The sequence below is a fragment of the Tachysurus fulvidraco genome, chromosome 3 (assembly GCF_022655615.1).
Source record: "Tachysurus fulvidraco isolate hzauxx_2018 chromosome 3, HZAU_PFXX_2.0, whole genome shotgun sequence".
NCBI classification, from domain to species: domain Eukaryota; kingdom Metazoa; phylum Chordata; class Actinopteri; order Siluriformes; family Bagridae; genus Tachysurus; species Tachysurus fulvidraco.
The window spans coordinates 23231614-23246780 of NC_062520.1; the positions used below are offsets into that span (position 1 = coordinate 23231614).

A 15167-nucleotide genomic window follows, 5' to 3' on the forward strand; every position below is an offset into this window, starting at 1 on the left:
CAAGGTTTCTTCCTTTACCACTCAAGGGAGTTTTTCCTCGCCAATGCCGCTTGAATCACCTCAGACTTGCTCATGAGGGATAAATACAAACATATTTAAATATATCTAATAATAATCCTGAATTTTGTATTATATTAATCTTTATATTCTTTATATTAACTTTTTGTTTTATGTTTATGTTCTGTAAAGCTGCTTTGAGACAATGTCAGTTGTAAAAAGCACTATACAAATAACTTTGGATTGAATTGAATTGAATTGAATATGTACTATCAGAAATACTGTACACTAGTAGTGGATAATCCCAGTTCTGTGGATTTAATGAGACACTGATTCAACATTTAATGTTATTATAAACCCACTTGTGGATATGATGTTCTCAAAGTCTTAAACTGAGAATCTGTCTTCTATATAAACTTTTCAGGCTAGCAGACTGTCTGCTACCCTTGTAATGAAAGGTTAAATCCACCTAAAAATAACCCCTCATAAGTAATCGTGACATGAACAGATACAATCTATTTCATTTATGCTTGCTAACTTCCAACAATCCTAGAGGCTAGAACTTAAACCTATTATCATGCAAGGTGTCTGAGCTATGAATATTTTACATAAACACCTTCTGTTATTTGCCTCGACCATATGGCCAAGTGTCATCTACTGCTATAACACACATCGTCCACTTAGAGGCAATGCCCTGCTTCCTGTTAGGGCCCTGTTGAACCTACTGTATACTCAAAACACGTATAGAAGATCTGTTATTAGCAGTTTTATGCACTCATTGATTTATTGCTGTACTATTTTGCTATTGTATATTCACCAAGCCAGAAACTTGTCATAGGTGTGAACCCAAATATGAATATATTATCCGGAATAAATAGATAATGATCACATGCACTAGTAATATTCTTAATGACTTTTTCATATGTACAGAAACCCTGCAGGAAGTCAATAAAAAGTAATGCCATAGGAAGATTTTTACATTTTTTTTAATTCAGATGTGAAGTTTAAAAGATGAAGAAAGTCCTCATTAACCTGAATATGAACAATGCATTGTTCAGTACTGTATTCAATCATTCATCTCTCTTTCTTGGAAAAAAAAAGTAATGAATCATTAAACTCCTTGTTTGGCCACACATATATGAGTTAATTTAATCAAGCTGCCACTGCTGGGGCCATGAGCAAGGTCCTTAACCGTCAACCGTTCTCACAGTCCTGTGAGTGAGATAAAAGTAAGTTGCTCTAGATAAGAAGACGCCCTTGAATAGTCAAGGGATAGGAACAATATGTATAGTTGGCGCACTAAACAGGTACAGATTTGATCAAACTGACCCATTTATAATTTTTAATAAAAACAGCAATATAGAACAAGTCATTTATTTGCACCTGAAATTTGGTGGCAAATTTACTTTGGGGAACAAAGTGCAAGAAATATTATTTTTTTGTACATATCCTACATCACCCACCCAACCAGCCACCCACCAATCACACACAAACACACACACACACACACACACACACACACACACACACACACACACACACACACACACACACACACACACACACACACACACACACACACAGCCCTGAGCATCTGCAGATATGGTGAAAAGGATTTAGTAGGAGGCTCCTGTTACACCCTGCACACCTTACCACCACTTCCTGTGCCCTAAAGTGCGAGTCAATTTTTTGTCTGTGAAATGTGTGTGTGTTCATCTGTGTTCAACATTTCAAGACTTTCACCATTGTAGACTGCAACTGGTGGCAAAAGATAGACAGCTTGGCCAGGAGGGCCGGGCAACAAAGGACAATATCTACATGTGCCAATTGCAGCAAGTATGTGCTTGTATGTGTTCATCATGTGCTGTGTGGCCAGACCTGCACATTTAACTCCTGTTTGTTTTCCTAGTACTGACATTCATTATTCTAGCTCATCACACATAGTTCTTTTTTATCCAATGTTCTTTCAAAACAATATAAAAAACAAATTAAACAATGCAAATGTGTGGGTTAGATATGGTAAATATGTAAATATTTGTTAATATGGTTAATATGTAAAATTCTGTGTGTTAATATGTGTTCTTCACTGCAAACATTTGTTTTATCATTGCCAATGCTTTTTAGATGATAACAAGAGAGAGAGATTAGAAATTAGAGTAACAATCAAACACAATAGTTCATATTCGTAATATTTCATGAATAATTCATATTCATGAAAAGCTGGTTTCACTTTGGTTTAGAAGAAAATCTCGATTAATGGTGCAGATTTGTTGAATCAGTGTTACTATAAACAGATTTGTCATGTTTCTTTGTTTAGGGTGACCTGGTGAAGACTATCAGTGGCAGCAAAAAGGTTCATGCATTTAAAAAGTATGTTTTCTGAACATTCTTTTAAAATGTTACAGCAAAGTTTTTCTGATTTTCTTCCCAGAAATGTTTTCAAGCTCAGAAATTTTGAGAGAGCGTAATTACATATGCATCTTCACTGGTAGTAATTTAAAAGAAGTTTTTAAGTTTTTTTCCTCAAAAAAAAAAAAAAAATCATAAAAAAAACACCACAAGTTGAGAAAAACTACAGCAAAATCAGGTACCTTTAGCGAAATGAATGTGCTTTGAAATTTTCATTGTGTGGGAATATACAGTATATTCAATTCCAATATCAGTGCCAATTTGTAATACATATGTTTATCAGCAAAAACTGTGGTGTGCTTTTCACTGTGGTTATTTAGCAACGCTTGGAATAGGTCTCACATATGGCATTCACGCCCAAAATATTTTTATCAACATCATGTAACAATTGCTAATGACTCCTAGCATTACGATTTAGAGGATCAGCAGAAACACTGATGCTGCCATGGCCACATGATGAACAATGCGCCAGCTGGATGGAGCTGCATGGCCACGGTTGTGATAACAGGGACTGTTTGCCTTGTGTTACTTACAGTTGGCCAAGATTCTACCATGGGAAATCCATTTGAGAAGGTGAAGGCAAAGAGATTGCGACAGGCAGTGTGAAAGCTGGCACAGTCGCGAGAGAGGAGGGTTTGGCCCCAATCCAAGAGGTGGCTGTTATGAGACTTTCTCTGGACGTTTCAGCTGTTCGATTTGTCAATCAAACCGATGACAGAATGTCCGTGTTCAGCGGAGTCGGTATGGTTGATAGTCTTAGGTTGCAGTGGTAATTCTAATGCCAAGGAAAACATTAGTATTCCTTACGATTTTCTAACATTGGGGGGTAAATAGGCATCCAATAGAAGTGAAACAGGCTGGAAATGCAGACATTAATGATCATACAATTTACGATTTAATAGTGTTTCAGGTCAAAAAATTAAAAACAGTTTTTGCCGTTGTCTAACATTTCTCAGAGACTTTAACACAAATACACAATCGGCTTGCATTTTCTTCTTCCTTCTTTCATCTTGCAGTTCCTGAAAGCAATGATTGTTTATTTGTTATATTTACAATCAATTTTTTATTTAAAATTGGGCTACATAAAAAATTTACTACATTTTTCTTTTTTGCATAATAGACTATTTGCAACAGCTCCTGTTGCTTGCACAGTACATTCTAGTCAAAGACAAAATATTAACATATCATTATCACATAAAAAAAAATAAATTTAAAAGTATCAAGATTTCAATCAAATAATTTGAGTGTAACACTAACACATACACACCACGCCTGAAGAGCAGTAGCCCAAAACTAATTAAATGCTCTTGGGGGAAACATCGTCTTATCTATTTCAGTCATGCTTAACTGGGAATGCTGCTGATTAGAACTCAAAGCCAAATCACTGTGAGGAATTCACTGACTAAGACTCAGAGGGTGACAGAGACAGGAGTGAGAGTGAGAGGAGGACATGAAAACGAAGGGGAAAACTTGAGAGTGGATTAGGAGAGTAAGAGGCAACACAAGCGAATGGGAGAAGTATGGGAATGGGATGGGTAGGGGGAACTAATGAGACAGACAGATCAACGAGCTAGAGAGCACACCAACCAGAGGCCTATAAAAACACACACACATACTCACACACTGCTGGATGCATGGTGCAATAGACTGGTAGAAGTCCGACTCTCAGACACAAAAGTCCGCTGATAGCTTTGCACTCACCAATCTCCAATGTACTGTACTTGCATTTAGATGGTAGACAAGTGTGACATCCAATACAAATGTGCAGGACAGAGTGAAGACTTGTAAAGACGTTCTAAGAGATCTAATCTGGCAATTCAGTCATGTCTGTAAGTAGATTTTACTTTTGCAGTTTTGCAATACTGGGACCTTATTTGTTAATGAATTCTTTCGGGATTCATTCTCAACCCTTGTTGGTTGTATATTTGTTTTACCTTCCAACGTACAGACTAAGATGGAAGGAAAATCTGCATTAAACATACTAAATGACATAATCCATATGACTATGAACTATATAACATAACATATAACAGAATGTACTATTATTATTATTATTATTATTATTATTATTATTATTATTATTATTATTATTATTATTATTATTTGTAGTAGTAGTAATGCTGATAGTAGTAGTCATAGTAGTCATTTTGCAGACGTAGTCACTACATGAATGAGCGGATTGTTTAAAATGTGTTAATGATCTGCTAACAATCCAGTGAGATCATTTGCCTCATAAAAAAGAAGGCTGCATAATAAAACACTATCATGTACAGTAGACTTGCTGTGGGAGCATGGTAAATGATATTTTAATAAGTAAATAGCAGCGATCCTTGCCATACCAAAACATAGCAAAAGGTGTTACAAAGGCATCACAGTATCTATACCGGTGAGACTTGCTGTGGATTATGTTACAGGGACAAAATGCTGGCAGGGTCAGCAGCATGTGATGTTCTGACAGGTGCCCTGGCACAAAAGTGGTTGTTACAAAATTTAGACAGTGGCAATTTCTTGTTCTTTTCTTAAATTTCTTGAATTGTTATGTCTCTAGTGCAATGCTATTTATATTTAACCACTTTTATACCAGAATCTGAAACCACAGTGTTTAGGGAACCTGATGTTTATTGTAACAGAATGTTTAAGGACTTCTTCAGCAATCTATACTGATAAATCATAATCATAATGAATAACTTGTCTTAAGCCCTGCTGAGCATGAATTTCACCGAAGAGAATACAGGTGGCAAAATGTTGCTGGGAAAAGCAGGAACCAAATAGGATTGCAGATTACAGACCTCGCAAGGGGATCAATAATAAAGATACTGATTTCTACAGACATCAGACAGTCATCTACTTGATCGTTTTATCATTTACATAGTTATAATGTACCAATGTATGACATTTTGTGTCATTTATAGTAGTTCACTAGTAGTTCTTTCACCTTTTTTGGGAGCCAATGAATAATCTGTACTATTTGCTCAAAGTATTTTTAAATTAACAAAGCAAAACCACAAAATGCAAAAAAGATATGCAGCTAAATAAATATATAATTAAAATAACATTCCAGTAAAAGTATGAGAAATAATAAAGCATAGTTATGTGCTAAAATTAAAATGACTATAGCTGTTATAATTATTTTGTTCAATCAGCGATGGATGGAGACTTTTGGATATTTAAATGTAAAGTGTTCCAGATCTTTGGTGCATTAAAACAGCTACTTTACTACAAGTTTGATAGGTGGAATATGGCAATGTTCTTGATTCATGATTTGGAATACAGCTGATCAGACATTCAGACATGTATGAAGGCTATATCAATGAGAGACATGTTCTAAAGGAAACAAGCAGCTAGTGAAGTGATTTAAAACTGGTCTAATATGATTACACAGATCATTACCTTGCGTCTTTATACTGTATGTTAAGGACGTCTGCATTTACTGTACGTGTCTATGTACAATCTGTGAAGGCATCAAAAAGGCACTAATGTGGCTTTCTAAATATATACCAAGCTTCTGACCCTCCAATAAAACTTAAAACTGTGTATGAAAATATAATCGTAAATATTCAGCCATATCAAATATACTAGAAGGATGTTAGTGCTCTAGAATTAGCTCGTTAATAATTATAATAAAAATAAGCCACATGATCTGTGTCAAAATGACTAGCAAGTTCATAAATATTGAGATGGCTGTGTATGATTCTAAAGAATTTCCAAATCACTAGAGATCTTGTCATAATTAGGGTATAACCATATTAAGTATACTAGAAGATTAGTGACCTAAATTCAGCTTATGAATGAAAAAAAAAGCATCTTAATCAGCATTGGCAGTTTGTGAAGTTTGAAAAGGTCAAGCTGGCCTTTAACCTTATTTCAGAGCTCAGAGATCCATCGTGCATGGAAAATGCACTGAGTTGCAGGGATGTGCATCTGTGTTTGGCAGTGCATCAAAGTCTACTTCTAGAGACCCTATCAGCAAGGGAAAAACAGCTTGCATCGCCCACTTCACACAGCCTAGCAACTCTATACACACAACGCATATGCAGTACACACTTCAGTCTCCCTTAACACGAGTTCAGCCTTGCTAATAACAAAATACCAGTTAAAGCCAGCCAGTTAGATGGTATACTGCTTGTGTGTGGTCTTTGGGGAACAATGCAGCTGCATACAGTTATTGCACACTGTTAGGGATATGCTGGAATGGCAAACATCCTTAAATGAATGGTTATCAGCCCATATGTATATATGCAAAAGACTTCTACTTAGAAAAGGTCAGCGATAAATATAGTTGGGGTTTAAAGACAATGTTTTGTCGAGGTTTAGATTATGTTACATGAAGATTAGCAGAAATACTTGGTTGACTATTTTGAGCAGCTGTAAGCATTAATAGGCTACTGCTATTGTGATCCATGTTCCCTTCCTGATTGATGTAACATCGCAGCAAGCCAGTTTCTGACTGACAGGCGGGAAATCCCATAACGACCGACACAATTACAGGCTGTATTTTCCCCACGTAGTCGTTTATCAACCAACACCTTCCGAGAACTGACACAGAATATGTGGTGTGTTATCTTTGTTTTCAGGACGCTGCACGGGATCTGGACGAACTGTGCTATCTCACAGCTCAGTGTATGACGTCCATGGTGACTGCAGAGCATTTTCGAGTACTCAAGAAGCTTGGAGAGGGGTCATATGGAAAAGTCATGCTGGCTGTGCACAAAAAGAAAGGTTAGTTATATTTTAGTCCATTAGACCATGGGTATTTAAGTCAAATTTGGAAAGGTCCAATCACATACAGTGCAAAGGTTTGAATGCCTGGACAAAAGCAACTTTTAGCATATTTTAAAACTGAATCTTTAAGTATTAGATTATGACTATAAACAAGACAGTTTTGTTGTGGTGCTTCAAGTTTTAAATATCTCCACAGACACAACAAGTAAGGCTTGTGTTTTGAATTCAGCACAAAGAGAATAAACATACACTCCACTGTCCAGTCTGTTCACAACATCAAACAAAACAGAAACGTTAAACAAAACGAAAAAGCCATTAACGTCTGTGAAAGTTCTTTCTTAATCTCTCCTATAATGATTTTTGTCCTATAGCTAGTCTCTGGTTTAATGATCTTCCTTCAGCTAAAGTTTTATATAAATGCATGTAAACCTCACCAGAGGACCTGCTACACAAGCCATGCTTTGAAATCTAGAGTTTTTGAACTACAGCTATTTTTTTTCATACTGTACTACCCTTTAGCTGAAATACTGTGTCAGCATTCAGACACAGCTGGAGAGAATATGAAGAATGAATAAAAGTTATTTGTTTTTGTAACTTTTTTCTTCTTTTTTCTCTCAATTTTGTTGATAAATTAATTAAAGGCAAACATTTACATTATTCAGCATAAAATAAAAAAGTAAATGAAATTATATATATATATATATATATATATATATATATATATATATATATATATATATATATATATATATATAATGAAGTAAAATAATGATATTAATAATAAATTAATAATAAAAACGTGTTCAGTTTAAATGTCCCTTTCTGAATTGTCTGTCCATCCTTAGTCTTTAGAACAAACTCCAACCTTTTTATTGTATGTCCTGATGAATCAAGCTTTTGAATATTCTCAATTTTAATACTTCATATCTGATAGCTTATTCAGTCTCTGTCTATTCTCTCTAAAATTGAAAGTCTGGAGACTGAGAAGGCGATTTATTCTTGATTTTGCCTCATGTTTTATTTTGCTATCAACTTTAAATAGACAGTAAGGAACCACATTTTGTAAATCAAAGTAGAATTCATTGGAATAATCTTTGACCTCCTTGATCTCCAGGCACACCCATGGCACTGAAGTTCTTCCCTCGCTGCTCTACGACTCTTCACACTTTTCTACGTGAATACAACCTCTCCTTGTCCTTCTGCACTCATCCCTCCCTCACACGTGCTCTTGGAATCTTTTTCTCTACACCCTCCCACTATATCTTTGCCCAGCAGGCTGCTCTGTATGGAGATCTCTATGATGTCATTGTGTCAGATGTGAGTTAAATAAAGTGTATTTATTCCTGGTAAAAATGAAAGAAAGAAAAAAAAACATGAACGCTAGTTGTGCTTGATTTACTCAGCTCAGACTTAGGTTGCATTTTAGTTTTGCTTATTAGCAGATTCTCTTCAAGGATACTGTAACACTATGGAAATGATTAAATCTCCTTATGGAGATTACTGTGAAGATGAATAAATCTCCTGATGTTTTCTAATCCTGGGATATACCACATCTAATATATCAGACATACAAGTTGGCAGTAGACACATGTAGTGATGTAATTACATTAAGATTAATAGCAGTGCTGAAAGGTTTCCTCAGGAAAGAGGGTGGCCAGGACACGCGCAGGCATATACATATACTGTACATATGTTCCTACTTCACAGTGAAAACACCTGGCCATGTCATCAACCCACTGCTAGCTAAGGACACATTAGTTCTAAGCAAAGGCCATCAAGAATATTAAATTTCCATAACTTCAATTTTGCTCCTCTCATTTTATGCATTGCGTGTTCTCTCTCTGTTTAGGTGGGGGTGAGCGAAGTGCAGGCTCAGAGTGTGATGTCCCAATTAAGCGGTGCTGTGTCTTACCTACACTCCTTGGGCTTTGTGCACCGTGACATAAAACCAGAGAATGTCTTCCTTTGTGCCCCAAACTGTCGCTGGGTCAAACTAGGTGACTTTGGTCTAGTACGCCCTCACGGCACCAAAGTACGTGCAGTCTGGTATGAATCCCCCTTCTGTGTCCCTGAGGTTGAACAGGCCAAGCAGAAGAAGAAAGAAATTAGGAAAGAAGGAAACCACCGGACAGAGGAGGAAAAAGATATCTGGATGCCAGTGGAGCCTAGTTTGGATAGCTGGGCCCTGGGGATCCTGACATACTGCCTGCTCACCCGTTGTTTCCCATGGGAGGAGAGCACATCGGATGACCCAGGTTACTTTCAATTCTGTAACTGGTTTGACAAAGTCAAAGAAAAGGAGGACAGGGACATGGGACAAAACAGGCAATTGGACAAAGGAAGGATCACTGGAGAGGAGGAAGTAGCAGTAGCCGTACCTTCTCAGTTTGAATCTTTAAGCACTTTAGCTCTCACTTTGCTCAGGAGACTCCTGCACCCATTGCCCAGGTACCGTGCCACGCCTGATGAGGTCCTTTCCTACCTCGGGGGACCCTGGCTTTTAAAAACAGAGAAAGAAGAGAAGATGAGACAGCAGGAGGCACAGGAGGAAGCCAGAAAGATATTAGGAGGAGGAGGAATAGAGGAAGACATAGAGAGGGAAAGAAAAAGGGAGCGATAGAAAGAAGGAAGCTGTTATCTAAAATTCTATTTTATACTGAAAAGTGTTTGTATTTTGGAATATAGTGTATAAAGTGATGTCCTCAATCTGTGTAGTGACTGTGATGAAGTGTTAAGTGTGAGCCATGCTGATATATTAATATGCATATAATTTAAAATATGAATCAGATGGTTTCAGAAGAGGACTCTACAGAGTTGCCATAGCAACTATTCAGATAATGATTCTAATTTTATGCAGTAACTATAATACGTATTGTAAACTATAGGGGGACATGGTGGCTTACTAGGTAGCATGACTGCCTCACACCTCCAGGGTTTGGGTCTTGCCACTGCCCTGTGTGCATGGAGTTTGTATGTTCTCCCAGTAATTCAGGGGTTTCTAAATTTCTAAATTGTTTGATGAGTATGTGTGTGTGATTGTGCTCCCACCGTTAGTCTTTAGGCTCCTTAAAAAAACAGACGGAAATATGGCCTAAGCAAGTATCTTGGGTCAAATTAATATAGGTAATCCATTTGATTAAAAAAAAAAAAGCACAAGCATAAAAGCAATACACAAGATGACACAAAGATGAAAATTTATTTACATGATTATATGTTGACTTTTGGATGTTATATGAATTTCAAAACAAATATAACCTCATGCATGCTAAAATTGTGCAAGCTTGTTTAGCTGTAAATACTGTACGGTATATATCATCTTAAAAAGTAAGTGACAGTCACACCAACTTTCAAGCCCACCAGATAAACAATAAAAAATGACTATGGCAGGAAACATACTTGGGAGTCCTGAACTACTGGTGTTAATAGTGAGGAATTTACAAGCTTGTTTAACATGCAAACTGACTCTAATAAGGTTTCTACTATAGACACCTGAGAGCTGAGTGCAGCTAACCTAGAATCAGTGGAGCTATCAAAGACTGTGTCTATTTTTAAACATGAGATTTTAAGATGACTGAGAAGTTTGAAATAGCTATACAGTATGTATTTATTTTTTATTAGAAATTTATTTAACCTTACCTTTAAACAACGTGCAATATTCCCCTGGACATGTGCAAACCTCTCGGAGAAACTTGTACATGTGCAAACCTCTCGGAGAAACCTGTATTGAATTAATTCTGTCTATTACTGTGAGTTTGTTATTAAATGTTTGTTGTATGGAGTACAACTTCATGTATGTCTATAATGTCTGATGTGAAATATTCTAATAAACAGTTTTTTTTTTCTTATCAGACATTTCCCAATATGATTCAACACTGCTCCTATAAATTCTAATCGCTATTTAAAAAATAGGCCAAGAAGAGATGAAAGACAAAACATGTCTGGGACATTGTGTTACAAAATGATACTAAAGAAGATATTCATTCAGGGGATCAGATTAATGTTGCTCAGGGATTTAGTGTCTCATTTCAGACAAGTGAAACCGAGTCCCACTTCCCAATTACTGGCCTCAATCCATCAAGCTAAATATTCAAGTTAAAGTCACATCCTGATGTTTTCCTCATAGCCGGTGACTTCTTTTTGTATTTTTTTATTATGTCTTTCCAAAACTCTGTATTTCCATTTCAATTAATTTTTTGATTCTGTATCATTTCTGACCTGAACTCTAATGGCACTGACTCTCTATCAGCGCTGTAGTTGAATGTGATGTACTCTGCGAGCCTCAGTGGAATCACCGCTTCTAGAAATAGTAACAGAACCATCTAACACTGTCGAACACATCAGCACCTCGTTCTGTCCTGCCCTGCACTCCCTTGCAGTGCCTCAACTCCCAACCTTTCCATCTCACTCCCTCCTTCATTCTCTCACACACTCATTTATTCACTTTGCTCACAGGGAACATGACTGAGCATGGCTTGCACAGTACATTAAGCAAGTAATAAAACATTATCTGCTGTGCAGTTATAGGAAAATAGTCAATGACAGAGAGGTGTGAGTTACCATTACCACCACAGAGCTGGTTATTTTCCTATAACAGCATTATATGTGTTTTATACAGTGGGAAGGAAAATTAAAAAAAAGTCCTTCAGATGCATATCCAGTTCACTACTCAAAATTGAAAAAAGTTAAAATTATAAAGGCTAAAAGTAGTAAGAGTGTAAAATATCATGCTTGCTCTACTATTTAACAATCATCATTAAGGACCCTATTTGATTACTTCAATTTTCCCAGTATAGATTGATAATAAATATGGCACCACTTAAGCCAAGTTGACCACATCATCATTCACCACGATGGGTAAGACCAAGGAATATATAGAAATATATACGAAATCAAGCAAAGAAGTAAAATTGTGTTTTCATGCACACTGATTCTTGATAATAGTATTTGAGATGAGGGTATATTTAAGATCAAGATGATCTGCCAATTTGGTCTCGGAGACACTGGAGCATAATGAAAAAAGAGAGGTGGAAATGCCGTCTCTGTCATCATGGTCTGTGAATTCTGTCTTGGCTGCTCCTCAACCTCAGGTAGAGATGTGTGAAAGACTTTGGACTTTTTTTTAAAAATCTCTTACTGTACTCATGCATCGTTTTACAATGAATTACCTGTATTCTAATCAAATTTTCCACTAATCTAATCAAATTAGTAAACCGGCATACTGTATATATGCCACAGAAAGAGAGAGATGGGGAGAGATAATAAAATATTGTGTGAAATAAAACAAAATATTGTGCTTTCTGAACATATTTGTATTTGTAGTATTGGTATACATTTAGAACACACTATCTGTTTATTCCCCTTAATACATATGGTCAATTGTGTTTGGTTCCATCCATGGCAAAAATATTTTTTGCTATTTTTGGTGAATGCAATAATGCATGAAATAAATACACGACTGTATTAATAACAAATCGAAAAAGTCCCAGGTACATCCTATGTTGAGAAACTGGGTGCTATGTGTGTCACTGGATTTCTTGAACTGTCAAAATGTAACAGGCTCTAAAGCTGATTGGTGTATGGGATCAGAGTTCATTAGAGTTATCAGTGAGTTATTTGCACAAAGTTAGATTTTCCTGCGTCAGAGTGACTGGACTTGGAAATGCTGCTGAAATGGTAGATGTCCAGCAGATGTGATGGATATCCAGCAGACCTTACAGACATTATACAAAAAAATTTATACTCAGCTTCTTGCCAGGACTCAGCATGTGGTACAAATAGTGCCCAGAGTCAACAGAAGGATCAAGTGACAGACAAATGAAGAAAATGATATGGTTGATGATACCAAGAGGTAGCCTGAGGAGCTTGATTGACTGACTGAAGTCAAGAAAAAGATGCAATGTGATAAGCAGAACACGAGGGCTCAGCAAAATATATGTGTTAGCTATCGGAATCAGTGCTGGTCTAACCTGATTTTAGCAAAGAAGTGGATAAAAGTAGGTAAATACAGTCAGTTAAGGATTCACCAAAGCAGTGTTGAGTTTTTCAGAAAGCTGAGGTCAGAGCACAGGGTCAGCCATGACACAGCACTACTGGAGCACAGCGGCAGAACGGTGGCAGTTTAGCAGTGACGGGGCTTGGCCTCCTGACCTTCTGCTCAGTAAACCAGAGCCTTAACTGTCAAGCCACCACAGCTTCTAAGCAGCAAATTAGCAAAACCTTGCTTTTTCAAACTAGAAGAAACTTCTTGGGATGCAAGAAACACCCCCATTTCACCTCATTTTTAGTTACACCAGCAAATGATATATTTCACTTTAAATTATTGTGAAGTAGGAACAAAATATAGTGCTAACAACACAAAACATTACAACTGACATGGTTCTTTCTTCATGCAGGTATTAGCTGGATGAGAGAACCAGAGTCCTTCAAAATCTTTAATGAGTACCAACTAAAATGTAAAAGGTATACATGACTTTAATGCATGTACTTTTTTCTTGGGAATGTAATGAAATACCCAATTTCAGTAATAACCATGTAATGTGTTAATCCACCAAATTCATACTTAAGTATACTAATGAAGCAGATTTGCTCAAATAATGTTTAACCCTGTTATAGGATTACAGAGTAATCTTATAATCTTATATCTTTCCATTAAGAAAGTCAGCTATGTTGCTGCTACACTACAACATCAGATACTACTTTAAAATTTGCGCAATTATTGAAAACTCAAGTACCTAAGGAACTCTTGAGAAACCATTTTTTTAGCATTACTTTTGAGCAGTTTAGCACTTTAAGGAGTAACAGTTGGCAGTCTGTTGATTTTAACACACAGCTGCATGCTTACTAGACTGTGAACACTGACCACTGGACTTTTACTAGCTCTAAACTATAAATTGAACTTTCATGTGCTAAAGCTTTTGGCAACTCACTCTGCTGCCTTTGCTAGAGTCAGAAGCTGATAATCTTGCTAGGCAAGATCAAGAAGTATTATCATTACTGGAATTCAGATCTCAGTAAGTGATTATTGAGGACATCCAAAGATCTAAAGATGGCACCTGTTATACATCAAATTAACACAGCCTAAATGTCAGTTCAAGTGATTATATTTAACTTTCAGCTTATTAAACATGCAGAAGTTAATATAACCTTAATGCAACATTTAACTTTGGCTAATCGGTTGATCATTTATCCCCTTAAACTTACAATCCTCACTCAATTAGATATTTTCCTATATATTTTTAGATGAGAATTACATACAGTAGCTGTCTAATTTTAGTCAATATTTACTTATATGGTCCTTCTATATTGTGTCCTTTACTTATTACTTGTTTATGGTTTTTATTTTAATCTGAACATCTGTGACAAAACAAGTCCATATCTTAGAAAAGTCTAGTATCATTACCCTCTTCATAGATGACATGGATTTGAATAGCATCTTGGTGAAAGAGGCCCTCTTGGTTAGTAAGATTAGCTCCCATGTCTGCTCGATGGTGAAAAAAAAATCATGTTTTCTTCTTTCGTCCTTCGTCAATCCACCTATCTGCTTCCTATGGTCTTGTTAGCACATCTGAAGTGCTTGAGGTTAGTTGCAGGATAACCTGAAGTTTGGCTTGGAAAGCTGTTTTGTTTCCTACAGTTTCTGGAAACCTATTTAATGATTATTTAAAAATAAACTGTTTTTCTCATTGTCATTGTCTGTCTTGTTTGTCTGTTTATATCTCCTGTGTTGCCAAGGTATTGCATAAGTTAAACTGAGATCCTAACCTCTGCTAATATTCAGCCTTTTTTTTAGATCTTGTTTGTCTAGATCTTGATTATGAATAAACCTTTATTATGATTTCTTGCCTGCCTTGTGTTCTGCTGGATTAGGCCTATAAAAGAGTTTTATATTATGCACCCATGAGCTACACTTCTTTCTCACATACATTTCTTAAAGATGCAAATAAACAATTTGCTGACATTAGTAATGTTGGTGAATAAAAAGGACAATGTTCTGTGGACTGCCAGTAGGAAAAGTCATGTTCACTCCCTGGCCAAAACTA

General features: G+C 36.4%; 1 protein-coding gene and 1 long non-coding RNA gene across 3 annotated transcripts; one reads left to right on the forward strand and one right to left on the reverse strand.

Moving 5' to 3' along the window:
* Positions 1 to 3830: 3830 nt before the first annotated feature.
* Positions 3831 to 10973, forward strand: sbk3 (SH3 domain binding kinase family, member 3). Its single transcript, XM_027145514.2, has 4 exons — positions 3831 to 4235; positions 6981 to 7125; positions 8243 to 8445; positions 8978 to 10973. Exons 1-4 carry the CDS (start codon positions 4230 to 4232, stop codon positions 9746 to 9748), a joined length of 1125 nt encoding a protein of 374 aa, XP_027001315.1. The 5' UTR covers positions 3831 to 4229; the 3' UTR covers positions 9749 to 10973.
* On the reverse strand, positions 9055 to 14811 carry LOC113642170. 2 transcript variants are annotated; one of them, XR_007140204.1, is made up of 4 exons: positions 14528 to 14811; positions 9507 to 9625; positions 9343 to 9402; positions 9059 to 9197 (listed from the first exon to the last, which is right to left on the reverse strand). It is a non-coding gene; the product is annotated as an uncharacterized LOC113642170 (long non-coding RNA). The 2 variants fall into 2 exon arrangements; XR_003440482.2 differs by lacking the exon at positions 9343 to 9402 and having other exon boundaries at positions 9055 to 9197; positions 14528 to 14805.
* Between the last annotated feature and the right edge of the window lie 356 nt (positions 14812 to 15167).